Source organism: Thalassophryne amazonica, chromosome 2 (assembly GCF_902500255.1).
Source record: "Thalassophryne amazonica chromosome 2, fThaAma1.1, whole genome shotgun sequence".
Lineage (NCBI taxonomy): Eukaryota > Metazoa > Chordata > Actinopteri > Batrachoidiformes > Batrachoididae > Thalassophryne > Thalassophryne amazonica.
In genome coordinates, this window is record NC_047104.1 from 28,668,599 (window position 1) to 28,688,601 (window position 20,003).

Below are 20,003 nucleotides of genomic sequence, written 5' to 3' on the forward strand. Positions count from 1 at the left end.
AGAGAAATGCACAGCCAGCATGTACATCATTTGCAGACACTGCTATTTTTTGAACAGCCTAATATTCCTTTTTCTTCACTTTCTGTAAAGTAATAAATTTGCTAAATTTTTCTTCATGTTTTGATTTGGAATAGAATGTGCAGTGTTCCCAATGCATTTGGGTGTATAGAAACAGAAGCTATTATAAGGATTTTTTTTGCTTTACTCACATTGCTATTACTTTGAACACAACTGTATGTCAAACCCCTTGTGCACTACATATCTTGATTCAGTGAAATTCAATTGTTGTGGCCTACAGAGGCAAAAACTGTCTCACCGTTCAAACAGTTATCTACCAGAGTGCACAGGAACTTTCTAAACATACAGCAGGCCCTTTAAATGGGTGTCAGAATGACTGGACAACATTTAGGAAGGTGGACAGGTGTCTATCCAGCTGAACGCCTGGAAGTCTCGTGGATGTAAAGCCAGAAGCTCCCATTGTACAATGTTGGAATTCATGGAATTGAGAATTGCCTTTGTTGGTGGGGTGTCTTGGGGATAGGTCAGAGGTCTATGTGTGTTGGGGTTACCTTTGGGAACTTGGGCATCAACACAACCACAAACGCAGTTGATTTCACTGGGACTCTGACCAACAACAACTTTTTGTATTTTTAATGATCTTGTCAGTGTGAACACTTGACTGTTTAACTGATATATTTTTCACTGTTTGTTCTATCCAGGGTGCTGGATGCCAATAGACAGGGCAGGCAATTTCTTGGGGCCTCCAGCCCCCCATGGGGCCCCAAAGGGCAGACAACCTTTGGCTACACACTTGGATTTTCTGGTGCACAAATTGCATGACTTTACTCTCTACGTTAATCTTGCACGATGCTGACAGAAAGGGGGGCTCTTTTAGAGAGCTGTGTCTGTAAGGTAGAGCAGCTTCTTAGTTCAGTGATATTACAGGCACTCCAGATAAGCTTAGTGTTTGGCCAACTAGTGCATCCGTTAGCATTAGTTAGGCAATGCTGGCTAAAGACGATAGCTTTTGGACTGTTAGGTGGAAGAAATCACCGGTTGTGATCACAGTCACCACTGTGAACCATTTCTCAGGCTTGGACATGCCTGTTGATAGCCCTCCAAGCCCACTACAGACCTACCTACCTCTATCTCCAGTCCAAAACGTTGTGCATTAGTGATAGGGGATTTTATCACCTGCAAAGTTAGATTACAGACACCAGCTGACGAATGTATTCCAAGGGCCAGAGCACCCGACATTGCCTCTCATTTTAGGGTGCTCACTAGATGTTCCACAACACACTAGATATATCTACATAGTTATTCATGTTGGCACCAATGATGTTAGGATGAGGCACTTGGAGGTCACAAAAATGGACATAGCGAGGACTTGTGACCTTGCCAGAAAGATGTGTCATCAATTAATAGTCTCTGGTCCCCTCAGCAACTGGTGCAATCAGTGGTGGTTCGACATTAATTACACCGCTTTCTCGCCAGGACCCCTTCCAGTGTCAAAGACTGAACGGTCCACCCTACCTCCACTGCGCACAAATCATTTCGGAGCTCAGCCGCTCGTCGAAGACAGAGTCTCTTCACCCAAAGCGATCAAATGGATTAATGGGATTATTAACCATCACATGACAAAGTAAAACCTCCTAAATCATTCTAAAGTGAGTTTTAAGCAGAAACAAGGCCATTTTAAGCAGAAATGAGGCGATACTTGGTGACGATTTGAAATGACAGCACTCAGTGAACGTATCAGCTTGCAGCTTGTGTAGCTGCAGCACTCTGATCGCTTCCACCGTCTTTTATGATGAAACAATGCTGAATGTATGTGGAAATAATTGTTGTACAAAAGCTTCAGATATCTGTCGCTGAGACAGATGACTGGAGTGCAGTTTTAAGCAGAAACAATGTGATAATCTGTGAACCTCGACTAATGACGCATGCGCAGTGAAGGATGGGGCAGACCAATTTTTAGGGGTACCGTTCGGTCTGCGACACTGGGCGATGTATGGTTGATTGTTCTCAAAGCTGTTTGATGGTGACAGGCTGCCCCTGCTGTCTTTGTAGCCAGCTGGCCCAGTCCTTTGATGGTTTACTGTTGGGGCCCCTGTGATGTGAGGATCCGGGCCAAGCCTTATAAAAGTCTGTGTGTACGTGAAAGTTTTTCAGTGCACTTTTCACAGAATAAAGTGACACACTTTGTGTTGTAAATGTAGATCTCATCTCACCTCCCCAAATCCTGATAATGAAAACTGTAAGTACAGTAGTGTTCAGAATAATAGTAGTGCTATGTGACTAAAAAAAATTAATCCAGGTTTTGAGTATATTTCTTATTGTTACATGTGAAACAAGGTACCAGTAGATTCAGTAGATTCTCACAAATCCAACAAGACCAAGCATTCATGATATGCACACTCTTAAGGCTATGAAATTGGGCTATTAGTAAAAAAAAAAAAGTAGAAAAGGGGGCGTTTACAATAATAGTAGTGTGGCATTCAGTCAGTGAGTTTGCCAATTTTGTGGAACAAACAGGTGTGAATCAGGTATCCCCTACTTAAGGATGAAGCCAGCACCTGTCATCTTTTTGTCTTTGAAAGCCTGAGGAAAATGGGACGTTCAAGACATTGTTCAGAACAACAGCGTAGTTTGATTAAAGTTGATTGGAGAGGGGAAAACATACGGGCTGTTCATCTACAATGATCTTCAATGCTTTAAAATAGACAACAAAAAAAAAAAAACAGACGCGTGGAAGAAAACAGAAAACCACCATCAAAATGGATGACAAAGGCTCACCCATTGATCAGCTCCAGGATGATCAAAGACAGTCTGGAGTTACCTGTAAGTGCTGTGACAGTTAGAAGACGCCTGTATGAAGCTAATGTATTTGCAAGAATCCCCCGCAAAGTCCTTCCGTTAAATAAAAGACGTGCAGAAGAGGTTACAATTTGCCAAAGAACACATCAACTGGCCTAAAGAGAAATGGAGGAATATTTTGTGGACTGATTAGAGTAAAATTGTTATTTTTGGGTACAAGGGCCGCAGACAGTTTGTGAGACGACCGCCAAACTCTGAATTCAAGCCACAGTTCACAGTGAAGCATGGTGGTGCAAGCATCATGATATGGGCATGTTTCTCCTACTATGGTGTTGGACCTATATATCGCATACCAGGTATCATGGATCAGTTTGGATATGTCAAAATACTTGAAGAGGTCATGTTGCCTTATGCTGAAGAGGACATGCCCTAGAAATGGGTGTTTCAACAAGACAATGACCCCAAGCACACTAGTAAACAAGCAAAATCTTGGTTCCAAACCAACAAAATTAATGCCTCGCAGATGTGAAGAAATCATGAAAAACTGTGGTTATACAACTAGTTTAATGATTCACAGGATTGCTAAAAAAGCAGTTTGAACATAGTAGTTTTGAGCTTGTAGCGTCAACAGCAGATGCTACTATTATTGTGAACACCCTCTTTTCTTTTTTTACTAATAGCCCAATTTCATACATAGCCTTAAGAGTGTGCATATCATGAATGCTTGGTCTTGTTGGATTTGTGAGAATCTACTGAATCCACTGGTACCTTGTTTCCCATGTAACAATAAGAAATATACTCAAAACCTGGATTAATCTTTTTAGTCACATAACACTATTATTCTGAACACTACTGTAAATATTTAACTTTTAAAAATTCCCTGTGAGATTACCTCCACATCTGGTGCTTCAAGCAGTACTACCCTATGTGCATCCAGAATCAGTGACCAGTCAGCATCAACCAGTAGTGCAATAACAGTAAAAAATATTTTGTCAGTATTGTTTTTATTGTATAATGGAAGCTTGTCAGAGGCCCCCCTCACAATTTTTTTGCTTGGGGCTCCATGAGACCTTTGCAGGGCCACTGGTAATATTGTGTGTTGTGCCTTTTGACGTTTTAGAATCATTACAGCATTCTTAGTCTCTTCTGGTTGAGGTTTTTCCCTATAATCAAGGAACACTGAGGTAGTTTTTTTTCTGAACACTCTTGGCTGCTCATGGGTCGGGCAAAGTCTGTAAAAGTGCTCCACGGCTCTTTATTCTAAGTATTTTGTGACTTGTTACAAACAACTCGTGTGAGTTTTGGAAGAGCAGAAAAACTTCACAAGATTTGTTTTATGTGGAGAAAATGGTTCCCAAAATTCAATTTTTATTTTTTGTGACATTGTTCTGCTTGTGGCAGCATGGTGACTTGGTGCTTAACACTGTTGCCTCACAACGAGAAGGTCATGGGTTCAATTCCCACCTGTGGCCTTTCTGTGTGGAGTTTGTGGGTTCTCTCCGGATGCTCCGGCTCCCTCCCACATCCAAAGACACTCAGGTTAGGTGATTGGAAACTTTAAAAATTGTCCGTAGGTGTGCGTGTGTTTGTCTATTTGTGGCCCTGTGACAGACTGGCATCCTGTCCAGGCTGGAACCCCGCCTCACGCTCTATAACTGCTGGTATAGGCTCCGGCCCCTCGTGACCATTAATTGGACTAAGCAGTTGAAGGGGGGTGTGTGTGTGTGTGTTTGTTCTGCTTGTTGACATCCTTTATTCCATCTCATGCTGCTGTAAAGATTCTATTGAAGTGACATTTTCAGCAAATGAGCCTGTATGTAAGAGACACACTGGAAAGTGAAGTTTTCAGTAATCTTTATTAAATTTCCTTTTGAGATGGTGAAGACGTGAAAAAGTTCACCTGCACCAAGTGAAGCCTGACAGCATCGTTATTATGGAACTCTAAAAATAGAGGCAGAATAGAAAATACGCCACCTGGTCATTTTTCAGTAGTTACCATCTTCATAAATAGTTCTTTGTCCTGTTGTCGGCACAGAACATCAGAACTGCGTACCTCAAAATCAGCAGCAACAATGAAAATCAATAAACAAGCCAAAAAGGTGCCCTGCAAAAATGGAACCTTCATTCCACATTAGTCTGCAAAAAAATAAATTACAGATCTTCTCCATCCATAGCTGTTTTTTGTTTGACTTGTTTTAGACTTAACCACATGGATATAGTGCCCTCCACACATTTTATTTTGTTTATGCCATTTAAAAACAAAACAAAAAAAAACACAAAAAGAAAATTAATTATATTCCTTAAAGTCAAACTGAAAGCAAATATCTACAACTTGATATAATAAAAAATATAAAAACCAAGAGGATGGGTTGCATAAGTAATGGAATGCTTTGGTACAATACCTGGGTGATTCTTAGACTACGGGCACTTTTATGTCCCTTGATCATATTTTATGAAAAAAAGAAAAAAGTGGAAATTTCACTTTTATAGTTATCTTTACAATGAAAGTGTTTTAAGAAATTTGTCCTAGTAGTCTATGATGACTTTCACTTTTTTTCAGCATCATTATATGCAAATATTGCCGTTTTGTGCTTGTCCCACACCCAGACTTATGATCTTCAATGATAAAAATGAATAGTAAACAAACGTTTTTTTTCTAATGTTTTAAAATATCTCTGAATAAAATATCAGTAAAATAATCAAAACATAATTGGGGTATTCAATGTCATACAACTGTTGTGATTTTTTTAAACAAAATGTAGTTGTCCCACACTATTGCCGTAATTTCCACCACAACACTGTAATGTCCCTTTAAACAGTTTGTATGAAAGATTGTTTGGGTAGTTTCTATGGAGATAAACAGTGACAACAGAGCACATGTATATAGCACCAAATCACAACAAACAGTTGCCCCAAGGCGCTTTATATTGTAAGGCAATGGTGTGGTGGAAATTACATTTACAAGGCCAATAGTGCCCGTAGTTAAAGAATCACCCACCTGTAAATATGCACAATTGCACACAATATGCTCAATTTCTCCAATCACAGCCAGAGAAGCCTAGAACATCATTTTGGGGGGTCTTGGTGGCTTTCCTCACTCTTCTTCTTACACAGTCACTCAGTTTTTGTGAACTGTTTACTCAACACAGATTTACCATCATGTGCCATACTGTTTGTATTTCTTCATTACTGATGTAAATAAAGTCCAAGACATATTCAGTGACTTGGAAATGTTTATGTATCCATCCCCTGACTTCTCTGAAAACAACAGGCAAGAAAACTATTTACAGATATTATGCCAAAGGGGTCCATTGCTTATGCAACCATCATCTTGGCTTTTATAGTTTTAATTAATTTATATCAAGTTGTAGAGATTTGCTTTGCGTTTGAGCTTAAGGAACTTTTTATTTTTTTGCATCTTTTGTAATTCTTGTCTTTGAAATGGCATCAACAAATTAAAATGTCTGAAATACCAAGTGTTCCAACACTTTTGGAGGGCACAGTACATACAGTACGTGAACAGCACATAAACGCAGAATACCCTCACACATTTTATTTTTTGTAGTATTTATCAATGGCATGCTGTAACACCTGAACAGAAAGGTTTTTTTTTCTTTACATTTTTTCCCCATCAACCTTCAGGGTCAGACAGCACTTATGTAACTGGCACTGACTCATTTTAAAGGGAGTGTGTCGTGCTTCGCAACTATCTACAGATGATTATTTACATACGTTTGCTAGTTTCAGTGCATAGTTTTAACTCAGCATTCAGATTATGTGCAATAAATGAAACCAGCCGCAGGCAGAAATGATTTTATCGGGAAAAAGCATCAGCTGGTGTCGACATTTGAGATTCAGGTGTTAAAGCATTTAGTGGGTGACATGTTCAGGATGAAGGGCAAAGCTTAGTGTTAACAGAGATCAGAAAACACATTTTGCACATTCTTAGTTTTATATTTATCACTGATCGGTCTGTCATCTTGCACCATGTGAATCCACAGAGTAAAACCTGATACCCAATTGATGTGTTTCAGGAAACAAACAGTTCTGTAAAATGTATAACTGGAGCGGTGAAAAACTGCTTACTTATCGCCAGGTTTCAGTTTGTTCTGTTAAAATGAATATTCATTCAAATATTGTGATCAGCCATCCATCACAGTGGTGCTTTTGTGTGCTGAAGTGAAGGTCAGACACCAGAGTTTCTGATTCAACCAACTGTCATCATGTTGGGAATTTATACAGAAAAGAAAAAAACATCCAAATACCCAAAATGTAATCCTGATAAATATTGAGCATCTAACATTATGTGTTCAAGTTTCCAACATGTTTGTGGAAGCAGCTGAATGTGGAAGTCTGTTGTCCATTCTTTACCGTAGCACTTTAAAGCGCCACCATCACCTGCACCTAAAACCTGGAAATTATGTGTAGTAACAAAATAAAATAAAAAAAATTGCTTTTTCAATTTTATTTTGTGATGGAATCCAACTTAAAAGTGCTACTGAAGGCACCTTGCCACTGGCACAAATTTGATCCCTGCACTGGCACGCAATCTGGTGTGCCAATGAGTACACCCGTCTGCTGTTCAAAATGTCTGGTATGCATTAATTTTGTGAACTAGTCATGAACATTGCACAGCCTTTTTGAAAAAAAATGTGTGTCACTGTATATCATTGCACACAGTGCATCTGAACTTGGAATTGAGATTATGATGAGATGTTACATCTAAAACAATTTTACAGATACAGTATCTAACTCATGAGAAGGAATGAAAATGCACGTTTTACCAATCCATTACAATATATTATAAATAATTACTGTTGAGACAAGATTCCAAATGTGTTCACCTCACGACACGCACAAGACAACCTGCAGCTGTACATAACTTCTCTGTGATTCTGGGAGCAATGAGCGATGGTTTTATTAGCCAAGTTCTGAGAGCAAATGTGTCATTGGCTACAAAATTATTATTTTATATAGTGTGGCATCCAGCGGGACAAAGTGGGACATACTGCCATGACAAATTGCGCGGCAGTGCAGGGATCAAATTCGTTCAAGTGAAAACAGTGACTATCTGCATGTAGGTTTTTTTTTTTTAAACTGGTCGGCAATAATGTGGTGCATGTCGACATTTTGTCAGAAACAACTGCACTTTCATCTTCAAGTTTCAACACCCATACAGGAGACTCGCTCAGTACAAAGTAAAACGAGGCTGTAAATGCTAAGTTATACCTTGAGTTTAGGGTGTGCTGAAAGGTCTGCCACACCCACATGTTTCTGACTAAGCTTTGAGATATGTTGTACTTAACAGAATTTTCACTGGTACAGTAGAAGCAGTAAGTCACACACAGGACCTGAGACTCCCCAGTGCCGGCATTTATCCCAGGATTCTGTAGAGTGAAGTTGATGAAAGTTTACTACTGTCCTTGGACAGGACGCCAGCCCATCACAGGTCACTTCTCCAGCCAAGGATGGTACCCATTTACAGCTGGGTGGACAGAGATGATGCAGACAAAATGTTTAGTCCGAGGACACAGACAAGCAGCAAGAGCGGGACTCAAATCCAACTGCACTGACACAGTGACACAAGCTATTTCTATATATTGGGCTCAAACACCTGAAATGGTCCATTAATGGTATCAGTTCCCATCTGAAGCATGAGAAGTTTGTTTCCTCAATGCCACATTGTGGACAATTTCATGAAGAGATTGAGGAAGCCAACTGAAAGAACAGCGAGACTGTCACATTTTAAGGCTTGTCTCACTGTACAACATAAAAAAAACACTCAGAGCAGAGTCTTAAAAAAAAAAAAAAAAAAAAAAAAAAAAAAAAACAGCAGCATGATCATCTTTCAGATCTGAATCGGCCTCAAAACATCCTTCTTTTACTTAATATATCCACCTCTGGAATTTTTTGAAACAATCCTGTTGACTGCAGACTAACAGAAGCAAAATCCTTGGTGGTGGAGATAAATAAAAATTAATTTCACAGACGTTTCAAACAAAATGTTGATATTTTCATGTTGACAATCAAAGATGTCACCAACAGCCACAACTGACTGGCTGGGGTAATTTAGTGTGAACATCACCCGCAGTAGTGGCGAGAGAATGGAAGCCTGTGGAACGTGTCGCGGTATGCCCAGTCTTACATTCTCGCTGCGTGTGCAATAAATAAATGCTGTATTTGTGACCAACACGAGGGATATCAGGTGTGCTTTCATGTTAGTGTTCTGCTGTGACCTTCCTAAAGAGCGCCACTGAGGCACATGAAGACAAGGACGTGCAGTGTGAGCAAGTAGGCCAAAAACAAATATCGAGCTCGTCCGCGGCTCATCAGCAGCTTGGAGAAGTAGAGGCTCCTCCCCCGGAGCCACTGTCGGCACGCTGCCATCCCACCTTTCACCTGGAAGAACAAAAGGCAACAACCATCAACAGAAAACATTCCTCCACCAACAAAGAGAAACCACACAGATGCTCCAAAGGACAGGCTGTTTAAGAGGACATGTAATGATTAGAAGACTGATGTGTCAATTATTTTATTGTTATTCAGTGAAGCATTCGAGCAAATGATACATAACTGAATTTTACTTAACTTCACTGATTTTGTATTTGTTTTAATTCAAGTAATATCTGATAAATAAAGCTTTAATTGTTAAAAGCACTTCAAATCAGCCAATCTTTGATCAAGGACTTCTGTCAAATGATCTCATGTTTTTTTTATATTTTCATATTTTTAACTGTTAAACTGCAGTAACACATTGCAGCCAAAGCAAAGCCCACCAAGACCTTATGCAACATAAACAAAACTGTATTCAAAAAAGCTGAGCTGGTTAAAAAAAATATCCTGTGGTCTAAAGCAGTTTAAAACTGGCCTGAAGGTGCTCAAAAGCAGTTTGAAGTACAGTGTAGAATAATTGTGTATCCCCATGAAACCAGATTTCTAATGCAGTGACAACAAAAGATTGTTTAAAACTTTCAACATAAGTAAACATGTAAGCAGCTGGTTTAAATGTGTTCAGAACAACTTTGGAGCAGTTTAGGGATTTGTATTTCATTTCAAATTGTAAAGAAACAAACAAAAAAATGATCCATACTATGTCAAGATTAACAATATTTTAAGATTGGTTCAGGAAGATTAAAAGTGGTTCCACATGAGATAAATGGAGTTTAAATGGAATAAAAGAGAAAAAAAGGTAAAATATCTTTACATTTCAGAGGATGGAATAGGTTGTGTAATGCTATTGATAAATTTAACGATTAATGGAAGATCAAAACAACGTTATTTTGGCTCTAATGGTGCTCCTTAAAGTGGTTAGAGTTGTGGTGTTCTGATGGTTGGTTTTGTACCTTGCGTGAGATGAGAGGCTGGTTTGGGTTGAGACTCAGAGCCTCCCACTCCTCCTCGGCTTCCAGATGGATGCTGAAGTCGTTCGGTCTGTCTCTGGACACACTGGTACCAACGCTACAGGACAGCATTCGTACAGGATTCAAACGGCTTTAACGTGCGAAAGTGTGTGAGTGAACTGTGGTTTTACCTCTTTGTTCGGTCCTCGAGCAAACGCAGTGCCTCCTCAGCCATCTCCCTCCTGGATCGCTCCTCTGACAGACTCTGCTCCACCTCCACCAACCTGAGATTGCACGTACATGTACGCAAACACAGAGAGATATCAAAGTGGATTGTCAATCATTTTTTTACAGCTGTAAAATGATCAAATTTTAACTAATTGCATTTTTTTTTTTAACAATGACAAGATTTTCTGCTTTATTTGATACAAACTTTGGCTGAACATAAAATATTGTAAAACAAAGTTATTTTAAACATGCCTGAAACCAATGATAAGGTGGGGTAAAGTGGTAAAATTTAACATGAAATCGATGAAAACTGGTTAAGAATTACATGGATTCTGGATTGTATGGTCACAAACTAGTCTGAAAATGTATCATTGTATCTGGACATCATTTAAAAAAAACACTTTTTAGAGACTTCATTAATAACAAAAAATAACAGGCAGGTGAACAGATACCTCAAACAGAATACACACCGTTCTCTGAGCTGACTGGCCTCATCAGTTTCCATGGTGATCGACAGGCTACTTCTCTCCTGTGGGGCTCCGGGTGCGTCCTCAGCAAATAATGCCCCCTGGTGGTGATATTTCACATATGCATACAAGTAATGAATTCTTTGGACACTATAAAAATCAATCACATTTTGAACATCTTTCATCACAAGCTGCTTCATCAAAATACTTTTTGTTTCGGGTGTTCAAGGCACTACAATTTCCTACTAGTAAGGCAGCACACCACTGATGTTTTTCTTCTTCTCTTCCTCCAAATTTTAGACTGAGTTCGAAATAGCCTTTTATCTTCAAAATTTTAGAACAAGAGTGCTCTGAGAGCACAACATCCCTCGCTGGCAAATGCTGCTTTGGTACAAGTGCTTGCTACATTCTGATAACATTTCAAGGACTTGTACCAAGTTTCATGAAATTCCTCCTAAAAATGTGAGTTGATTTCAGAATGCAGACACCCTTTTTGGGATGGACGGATGGACGAACAGACAGCCGGATTTAAATCACCACAACACAATCCCCCTTTGGGCCTTCGGCCAGCCGGGGATTAAAAAGTGGTGGCCTAACAGCTTAATGAGGCTTTAGCTGAACATAACATTCTTGATAAATTTCATCTGGGTTCTGTCACTTGCACTCTACTGAAACAGCTCTGAGAGTTACACATTTATATTAAACACTGTATATTTCTCGCTTACAGTTGGTCCAAAATTCTGCTGCGCGTCTCTTAACTGGTAGCAGAAAGCGAGAGCACACCACTCACTTTTGGCGTCTCTGCACTGGCTTCCAGTTCGTTTTAGAGTTGATTTTAAGATTTTGTTGTTTGTTTTTAAAGCTTTGAATGGACTGGCCCCGACGTACATTTCGGACCTCATCCGAATTTATCAGCCTCCCTGTGCTTTGCAGTCCGAGGGACAGCTCCAGCTTGTGGTGCCTGTGACGAGACTTAAAACTAGGGGAGACAGGGCTTTTTGTGTTGTGGGCCCTCAGCTGTGGAATGATTTGCCCCTTAACATTCGAACAGCCCCCACTGTAGAGTATTTTAAGTCTCGTCTAAAGACCCATTTTTATGCTTTGGCTTTTAACACCGCGTGAGTGTGTGGTCTTGTGTGTGTATTTTTTTTTTTTTGTACAGCACTTTGGAAACTGTTTGTGAAATGTGCTATATAAATAAAGGGTATGGTATACGATATTTTATACTATTTTATATTATATTTTAATGAGCAGAGATGCAAGTGAATATTCTGTACTTTTACTTTTGATCTGTCTGTGGCTTTTGACATGGTTAATCATGGTGTTTTGATTGAGATATTAAGGATATGAGTGGGCATCTCTGGGTCAGCCTTGGATTGGATCTCATCCCATCTCTCTAACAGGAATGTCTTGGTTGCTGCAACTAAATATATATCTTCTTCTGCCATTCTGTGCTGTGGTGTGCCCCAAGATTCTGTTCTGGGACCTATTTTATTTGCATTGTATTTGCTCCCACTTGGACACATCTTGAGTTCTTTTGATGATGTCTCATATCATTATTAGGGATGTACCGATCCACAATTTTTCACCTCCCATCCGATCCCGATACCTGAATTTGGATATCTGCCGATACCGATACTTTTCCGATCCGATAGCAGAGCTCTGTTTGCTTTAATATTATTATTATCATCATTATTGTTGATTTTATATGAGGATTTTCTTACAAAGGAGACCTGAAAGTTCAGCTACAATTTGCCAGAAGGTGCATCAAAGATGAAAGCCTAGATCTGATGTTTTGGTGAAAGAATTAAGTACTTTTTTTTAAAAGACTTTTATAGCCTTATTTTTACAGACTTAAAGAGAAAAGACAGCACTATCTGCATGTCTCTCCTTTTCAATTTTCAATTTCAATGGAGCTTTATTGATATGGAAGTCATATGTTTACATTGTCAAAGCAAGTAATAGTCCTCTGTCTCTGTTTCTCCCTCTCTCTGTCTCCCTCCCTTTCTGTCTCTCGTTTGCTCTCTGTCTCTTGCTCACTTTTGCTTTCTCTCCATGTTCGTGCTGCACGAACTTTGAACTTTTGGAAACACAGAGCCTTTCAACTGTAAAATTAGTTTATCATCACAGACGCTCAGGTGCATGATTTAAATGGAGACTTTTTCCCTTTCAGCGGACAGAATCTCTGTTTGGCTCCTACTCGGCTGCACGCTGAGCTGGATTTTCATAGCATTTGACAGCCTCGGGACAGTGAAGCGGCTAACTTGTTAGCACACATTTTCAGCAACAATTCAGTTAATTTTTCGGAAAATCCGTGCTCAACGAACAGACAATTTGAATCAGAGAGCCAGGCAGAAATTTGCCGCTAACCGCAGTTAGAACAATGCGAATGAGAGCTCTCTCAAACAGCCTGGCTTCAAAACACTCCCTCTCCCCTCCTCCTGCTCGGCAGTAAACAAGCAGAGAGCAAACAACATCTACAGATGCAAGTTAAAACTTGACCATGCAAAGCGAAAGCCATACATCAACAACATCCAGAAATGCTGCCGCCTTCTCTGGGCCTGAGCTCATTTGAAAAGGACAGACGCAAAGTGGAAACATGTGCTGAGGTCTGATGAGTCCACATTTCAAACTGTTTCTGGAAATCATGGATGTTGTGTCCTCCAGACAAAAGAGGAAAAAGACCATCCAAAGTTCAAAAGCCAGCATCTGTGATGGTATGGGGGTGTGTGTTAGTGCCCAAGAGGATTTGAAAATAATTGTATTCTGTTTTTATTTACATTTTACACAACTGTCCAAGCTCATTGGAACTGGGGTTGTAGTTCAATAATTTTTTGATGTTTTTTTTTAAATATTCTGATTCAAACAAAATTGGATCATTTGCATTTATATGTGAACACACTTTAAAATATGTGCTTAAAATATAGTGGTGCCATTAATTCTGACCAGGACTGTGTCTATGGAAGTATAGGCAATTAAGGTGAGGTGGTTTGGATGTGAAGAGATGAAATGTCAGCAGAAGAGTAATGAGAAAGAAAGTATAGGAAAAGAAAAAGCCTAAAGTGAAGGTAAATGAAAGAAAATCATTTCCCTCCACTGAGTGGAGAAAGTTTGCACTTGCAGATTTTTAGTTTATAAAGAAACTCAAGCAGTCACATTGCTGCTTTTCTCAATTCAACATGCAAATGAAATGTTCACTGACTGTACAATGTTCAAATTTTCCACAGGCCCACAGTGGTTGATGCATTAAGGGAAAAACACTTAAAGAAAACATACTCCATCTTCACAGTCGTCACATTTATTATGCACTAGTTCTGGATCCTTTACCTGTGCCTGGCCTTGGTTTTCCAGCCAGTGGCAATGATTTTGGGTGTTCCTTAGGGTTTCAGAAACTGCCCTCAGCTGGGCTGCGACCACACCTTTCTCCTCCATTACCTGCTGCAGCTGGTACAAAATATGAACAGGGATGAGAAAGAATAAAATTTAATTAAACCCTCATTTCTATGCTAAAAGACTACCAAGACAACTCTTACGACAGGTCAAGATTCCAAACCGTGCAACAATATAAAAAGTTAAAACAGATTCAATAAAGTTTCTATAAAAGAGATTCATCATCTCAGAAGAAACATGGAAGGTTCTCATCTTCCTCAAAAAAAAAAAAAAAAAAAAAAAAAAAAAAAATTTGCTGAACTTTTTAGGAAGTAACATCATCATGACGTTCAAATGAAAGTTTATTATCAAGGACCACACCCAGATATTTGTAGTTCACCATCTCAACATCAGCACCTTTAATAACAGTTGGTGATGGGAAAGAGGTAGACTTCCTAAAATCGATGATCATATCTTTAGTTTTTGACACATTCAACTCCAGAAAAGACTAATCACATCAGGAAACAAAGTTATCAACAGCAGGCCCATGGCCCTACTCATCTCCCTGAAGAAGCCCAACAACAACCGTATTGTCAGCAAACTTTAAGATGTGTCTGTTACTGAAGTTGCTACGCCACTCAGTGTAAAAAATAAAGAGCAGAGGTGACAAGCAGCAACCCTGAGGAGAGCCAGTGGAAGAGAAGAGCACACTAAAAAGAACACCATTAACTCTAACACAGTGTGACCTGTAAGTTAAAAAGTCAGTTATCCAACTAATCAGGTGAGGATCAAGTTTAAAATGATGGAGGAGCCCATCAGCAAGCAGAAAGGGTTGGATGGTATTGAATGTTGAGGAAAAGTCTATAAATAAGAGTCTGGCATGTGTCTTCTGCCCCTCAAGATGCCTGAACAAAAAGTGCAATAATGCTACCACTGCATCCTGTACACCTCTGTCAGCTCTGTATGCAAATGCCAATGGGTCGAGCCTGTTGTTCAACATGCAACAAAATTTCAGACTTGATGATCTTCTCAAAAGTCTTCATCACTAAAGAGGTTAGACCTACAGGCCTAAAATCATTTAGTACATTGAGTTGAGTTTGCGCAAGCTCTCCTTCTTATATCTCACGCAGGCCATGTACATAGGGGTGCAATAACCTCTAAACAAGTTCACCTTAACTTCATTAGCCCAGTCGTGAAATTTTCTCACTGGTGCATTGGCTTGGACATATAGCATTCTTCTCTGTCTAAGCATGTCAGCATCATCCTCCATCTTACCACTAATAATGTGGCTTAGATATTTTTCATTGGGTTTGACCAGACAAAGAGAAACCTGGGATGTTAAGATGTTGATCCTCCTTGGTCCTACATATCATTATCATGCTCTTTTTGGCATTATATTTGATGTCAAACTTGACCCCATAGTCTGAATATATGGAGAAGCTGTTGGAACCATGGACTACTGGGAGATATAATGGCAAAATCATCAGCGTACATAAAGTGAGTGATTAAGGTGTTACCCATAATACACCCTGTTCTACAATCTCTCAACTGCCTTGACAGGTCGTCCATGTACAGGCTGAACAGGCTTGGGGATAGAAGCCCCCCCCCTGCTGGACCCCACTGCAAACTCTGAAGAGAAAGGATTAAAATACTCCCCCATTTTACCTGCATAGTCTGCCTGTCATACCAATATGCCAGGATACATATGATGCTACCAGGAACACCCCTATCCTTCAGCTTGGTGAAGAGCTTGTGATGGTTGGCTCTGTCAAATGCCTTGGAGGCATCAATAAAGCCTAAAAACATCGTTGAGCCACGCCCTGTCCTCTGTACTTTTCTACTGCTTCTTTTAATGCATCAATACACAAATCAGTACTGTGCTTCCTCAAGTGGATATGACACTTAAAGACAACATAGTCTTATTACATGTAAGAAAGGTTATATAATTCGGTCAACCTAAGCGTTTTGGGAAAATGGATGCGGTTCTTCCGTTATATATAACATTTGAACGTCCCGCCACTGAAAAATGTGCACGCCCCGTGACCAGCTTCCCACTGAGCACCAAGCCTGAAATACGTCACTATGTGTAGCCCGTATCGGCTTACGCGCCTGGCGGCCGCTACACTTTTTCTTTTGCGGCAGAAACTTTGATTAAACACAGCTCTCAGGGACTTGTTTGTCGATATGCCTGACCAGTGTGTCGCAGCATATTGCACAAACACAAGGGTTACAATCTGCAGCCATGTCAATACCGTTTAGCAGCATGCCATTCTTTATAAACAGCCTCAGTCTTGTCAAGTTTCCCTTTAAAAAAAAAAGCCCAAGTATCTCCAAACACCTGATTTAAATGTTTTTGGTGCGTCAAAAATCTCTTCAAACTGCTTGCAGCTGTTCTCGCGGACCTCCATTTTATTGTGGTAGAAATGTGCTTTCTGGAAGATTGTAAACGGAGCTCCGGTAAAACTGGTAAGAAATGTATCTCAAATAAGTTTTGCCAAGGCGGTACTCTGTCAATAAGTGACTCACTTTAAGTCTTTTCCATCCTTTAGAGGCCCTTCACACATAACATGAGATTAGTTGAAAGAAGCAGAAACCGAGCGAAAAACTGCAAATAAAAAAACAAAATTGGGAATGGGGAAAAATTCCACCTGCTGTCGGGAGGGACACACAGTCGGACAGGTGTGTAAGATACCATGGCGACGGTTTCGTGCATGCTCATGTGTGTGCACGAACATAGTGCAAGCACCTGGAACGTGTGACATCACATCATGCTGCTGCTGTGGAGGCAGGGAACCAGACACCAAAAAAAAAAAAAAATAAAAAAATAAAAACCCCACTGCAAGTTCTAATATTTAATCTCTTCATTGCACGGACAATACAAGTATGATTCTTCTTCTCTCTATATATATGACCCATGGTCAAAGATGTCAAGTCACGAAATGGCATGAATGAAGCAGTGCACTCTCATGTCCGAATCTGCTGGCCCTGTGTGTCCATCAAGAGGTGCGCTGAAGGATGTTGTGTCATGTGGACCATAGCTGATGTGGGTGATGTGACATTCAGATCGCCAGCTGAGTGTACACATGATCAGACGGTTCTTTTCACATGGCACAGCCTGCCAATGTGTGTGCTGCGCGATCGCGCCAACCCGTTGCAAATGCATTATGTGCTTTATGTATTTCCACGTGAGGACAGCATGCCAACGCACACGCCTCACGGTGTTGTGTTATAAGGTGAAGTCCGTCATAAGACGGTACGTGTTCTCCAGCTGTGACTCACGACTCAACAGATCCCAACAGCTGCTGCTGTTTGCAGACACGCCCACCTTTTCGATCAGCACACAGAACAAAGTGTCACTCTCTATACCTTTGTTCTGTGATTTTTTTTATTTTATGTATTTTATATATATATATATATATATATATATATATATATATATATATATATATATATATATATATATATATATATATATACACACACTTGAAGAGATCCGAAAGGCCACCACGCAGCTGAATCCAGGGAAGTCTCCTGGCATAGATGGCATCCCAGCAGAGGTGTACCAAAATGGAGGTGAGGCAGTCCTCGACAAGCTTCAGATTCTCTTCTCCAGTTGCTGGGAAAAGGAAATGGTTCCACATGACCTTCGGGATGCGGTCATTGTCTCCCTGTACAAGAACAAGGGTGACAAGTCCGACTGTAATTACCGGGGCATCACTCTCCTCTCAATAACAGGTAAGATTTTGGCTCGAGTGCTGCTTACAACAACAGGCTTACCCCTACCATAGCGCATGAAAATACTCCAGAGAGTCAGTGCAGATTTCGGGCCAACAGGGGAACCACCGACATGATCTTCGTCCTGAGACAGATCCAGGAGAAGTGCAGAGAACAGAACATGGCCCTTTATGCAGCCTTCATAGACCTAACCAAGTCAGTCGTGAGGGTTTGTGGAAGATTCTTGCACGCCTTGGCTGCCCTCCAAAGCTCCTCACCATCATCCGCCAGCTGCATGAAGGCCAGATGGGACAAGTGAAGTACAACGGGACTCTGTCCGGCAGCTTCCCCATCTCAAATGGCATCAAACAAGGTTGCATCCTCGCGCCCACTCTGTTCTCCATCTTCTTCAGCATGATGCTTTGTGAGGCCAAAGAAGACTTGACAGACGGCATCTATATCCGCTTCAGAACCAACGGAAGTCTGTTTAACTTGCGGCGCCTTCTGTCCGACACTAAGATCACAGAACAGCTAATCATGGAGCTGCTCTTCACAGATGACTGCGCCCTCGTCGCCCATACGGAGCAAGCCTTGCAGCACATTGTCAACTGTTTTGCTGAAGCAGCAAGAGCCTTCGGCCTCACCATTAGTCTGAGAAAGACAGAAGTGCTATATCAACCGGTCCCCCATACAGTATATACCCCACCCCAAATCAACATCGAGGGTACCAGCCTGAATGCAGTAGAGCACTTCACGTATCTTGGTAGTGTTATCTCAAACGACGCATCTGTTGCCAAGGACCTGTTCTCCCTCAGCCCCAACCAGACCCAGCAGAAGACTGCCCCTCCCTGAGCCTGGTTCTGCTGGAGGTTTCTTCCTGTTAAAAGGGAGTTTTTCCTTCCCACTGTAGCCAAGTGCTTGCTCACAGGGGGTCGTTTTGACCGTTGGGGTTTTACATAATTATTGTATGGCCTTGCCTTACAATATAAAGCACCTTGGGGCAACTGTTTGTTGTGATTTGGCGCTATATAAAAAAATTGATTGATTGATTGATTGAAGGACCTAGACAGTCGCCTTGCCAAGGCCAGCAGTTCTTTTGGTCGACTCTCAAAGAAAGTCTGGCAGAATTATGCACTGCGCCTTTCCACAAAAGTGCAGGTCTACAGAGCCACTGTGGTCCCTACCCTCCTGTATGGAGCTGAAACCTGGGTTCTGTATTGCCAGCAGATCAGATTACTGGAACGCTTTCATCAGCGTTGTCTCCAAAATATCTTCGGGATCAAGTGGCAGGACTACATCTCAAATGAGGACATCCTTACCAGAGCCAAATTGCCCAGCATGGAGTCTATTATACTCAAACAACAGCTTCGTTGGGCAGGTCACGTAGCCAGGATGGATGATACACGCATGCCGAAATTAATTCTCTTTGGCGAGCTCAAGGAAGGGAGATGAAACCAAAAGGCCCCCAAAAAGCACTATAAGGACCAGCTGAAGAAACAGCTCTCCCTTGCAGGCATTCAGCATCAGTCATGGCAGCATCTAGCTACAGATAGACTCAGCTGGCATTCCAGCATCAAATCCGCCAGCCTGAAGTTTGAGGCAGAAAGAAGTGAGGCCTCACACCAGAAGCGTCAAAGACAGAAAGAGCGGGCAGCAGCACAAGCCCAGCCTACTCAAGTGTTCATTTGCCCCAAGTGTAACAGGTCTTGTGCATCCCACATCAGACTTTTCAGCCACCAGAGGGCTTGTAGAAAATAAACTAAACTAAAAAAAAAAAAAAAAAAAAAAAAAGGCCTTCCCACTATCCTCGCAAGCGAGGAAACTGCCAACAACAACAAAAACAATTTATATACTTCTCCTGGCTATGTTCTCTGTGTTTTTAATTTAATACGTCATGTGCACTGCGCCCCACACAGGTAGGTTGTGAGATGAAGGAGAAAGAAGATTTCTGGAGTGTGTTAGATGAGGTGGTGGAGAGTGTGCCCAAGCACGAAAGAGTGGTGACAGGGGCGGACTTCAATGGGCATGTTGGTGAAGGGAACAGAGGTGATGAGGAAGTAATGGGTAG

The 20,003-nt window shown here is 40.9% G+C and overlaps 1 protein-coding gene across 2 annotated transcripts in view; it reads right to left on the minus strand.

The window, feature by feature from the left end:
• Positions 1 to 7,835: 7,835 nt before the first annotated feature.
• The window catches only part of si:ch211-220f16.2 (golgin subfamily B member 1), a 105,563-nt gene continuing 93,395 nt past the window's right edge, over positions 7,836 to 20,003 (minus strand). For both annotated transcript variants that reach the window (XM_034184597.1, XM_034184605.1), the window contains 6 exons: positions 14,180 to 14,296; positions 10,856 to 10,953; positions 10,349 to 10,441; positions 10,161 to 10,275; positions 8,649 to 9,216; positions 7,836 to 8,598 (listed from right to left, as the gene is read on the minus strand). In XM_034184597.1, the coding sequence (XP_034040488.1) occupies positions 9,058 to 9,216; positions 10,161 to 10,275; positions 10,349 to 10,441; positions 10,856 to 10,953; positions 14,180 to 14,296 (582 nt within the window). In that variant the 3' untranslated portion in view covers positions 7,836 to 8,598; positions 8,649 to 9,057. The remainder of the gene's footprint in view (positions 8,599 to 8,648; positions 9,217 to 10,160; positions 10,276 to 10,348; positions 10,442 to 10,855; positions 10,954 to 14,179; positions 14,297 to 20,003) is intronic.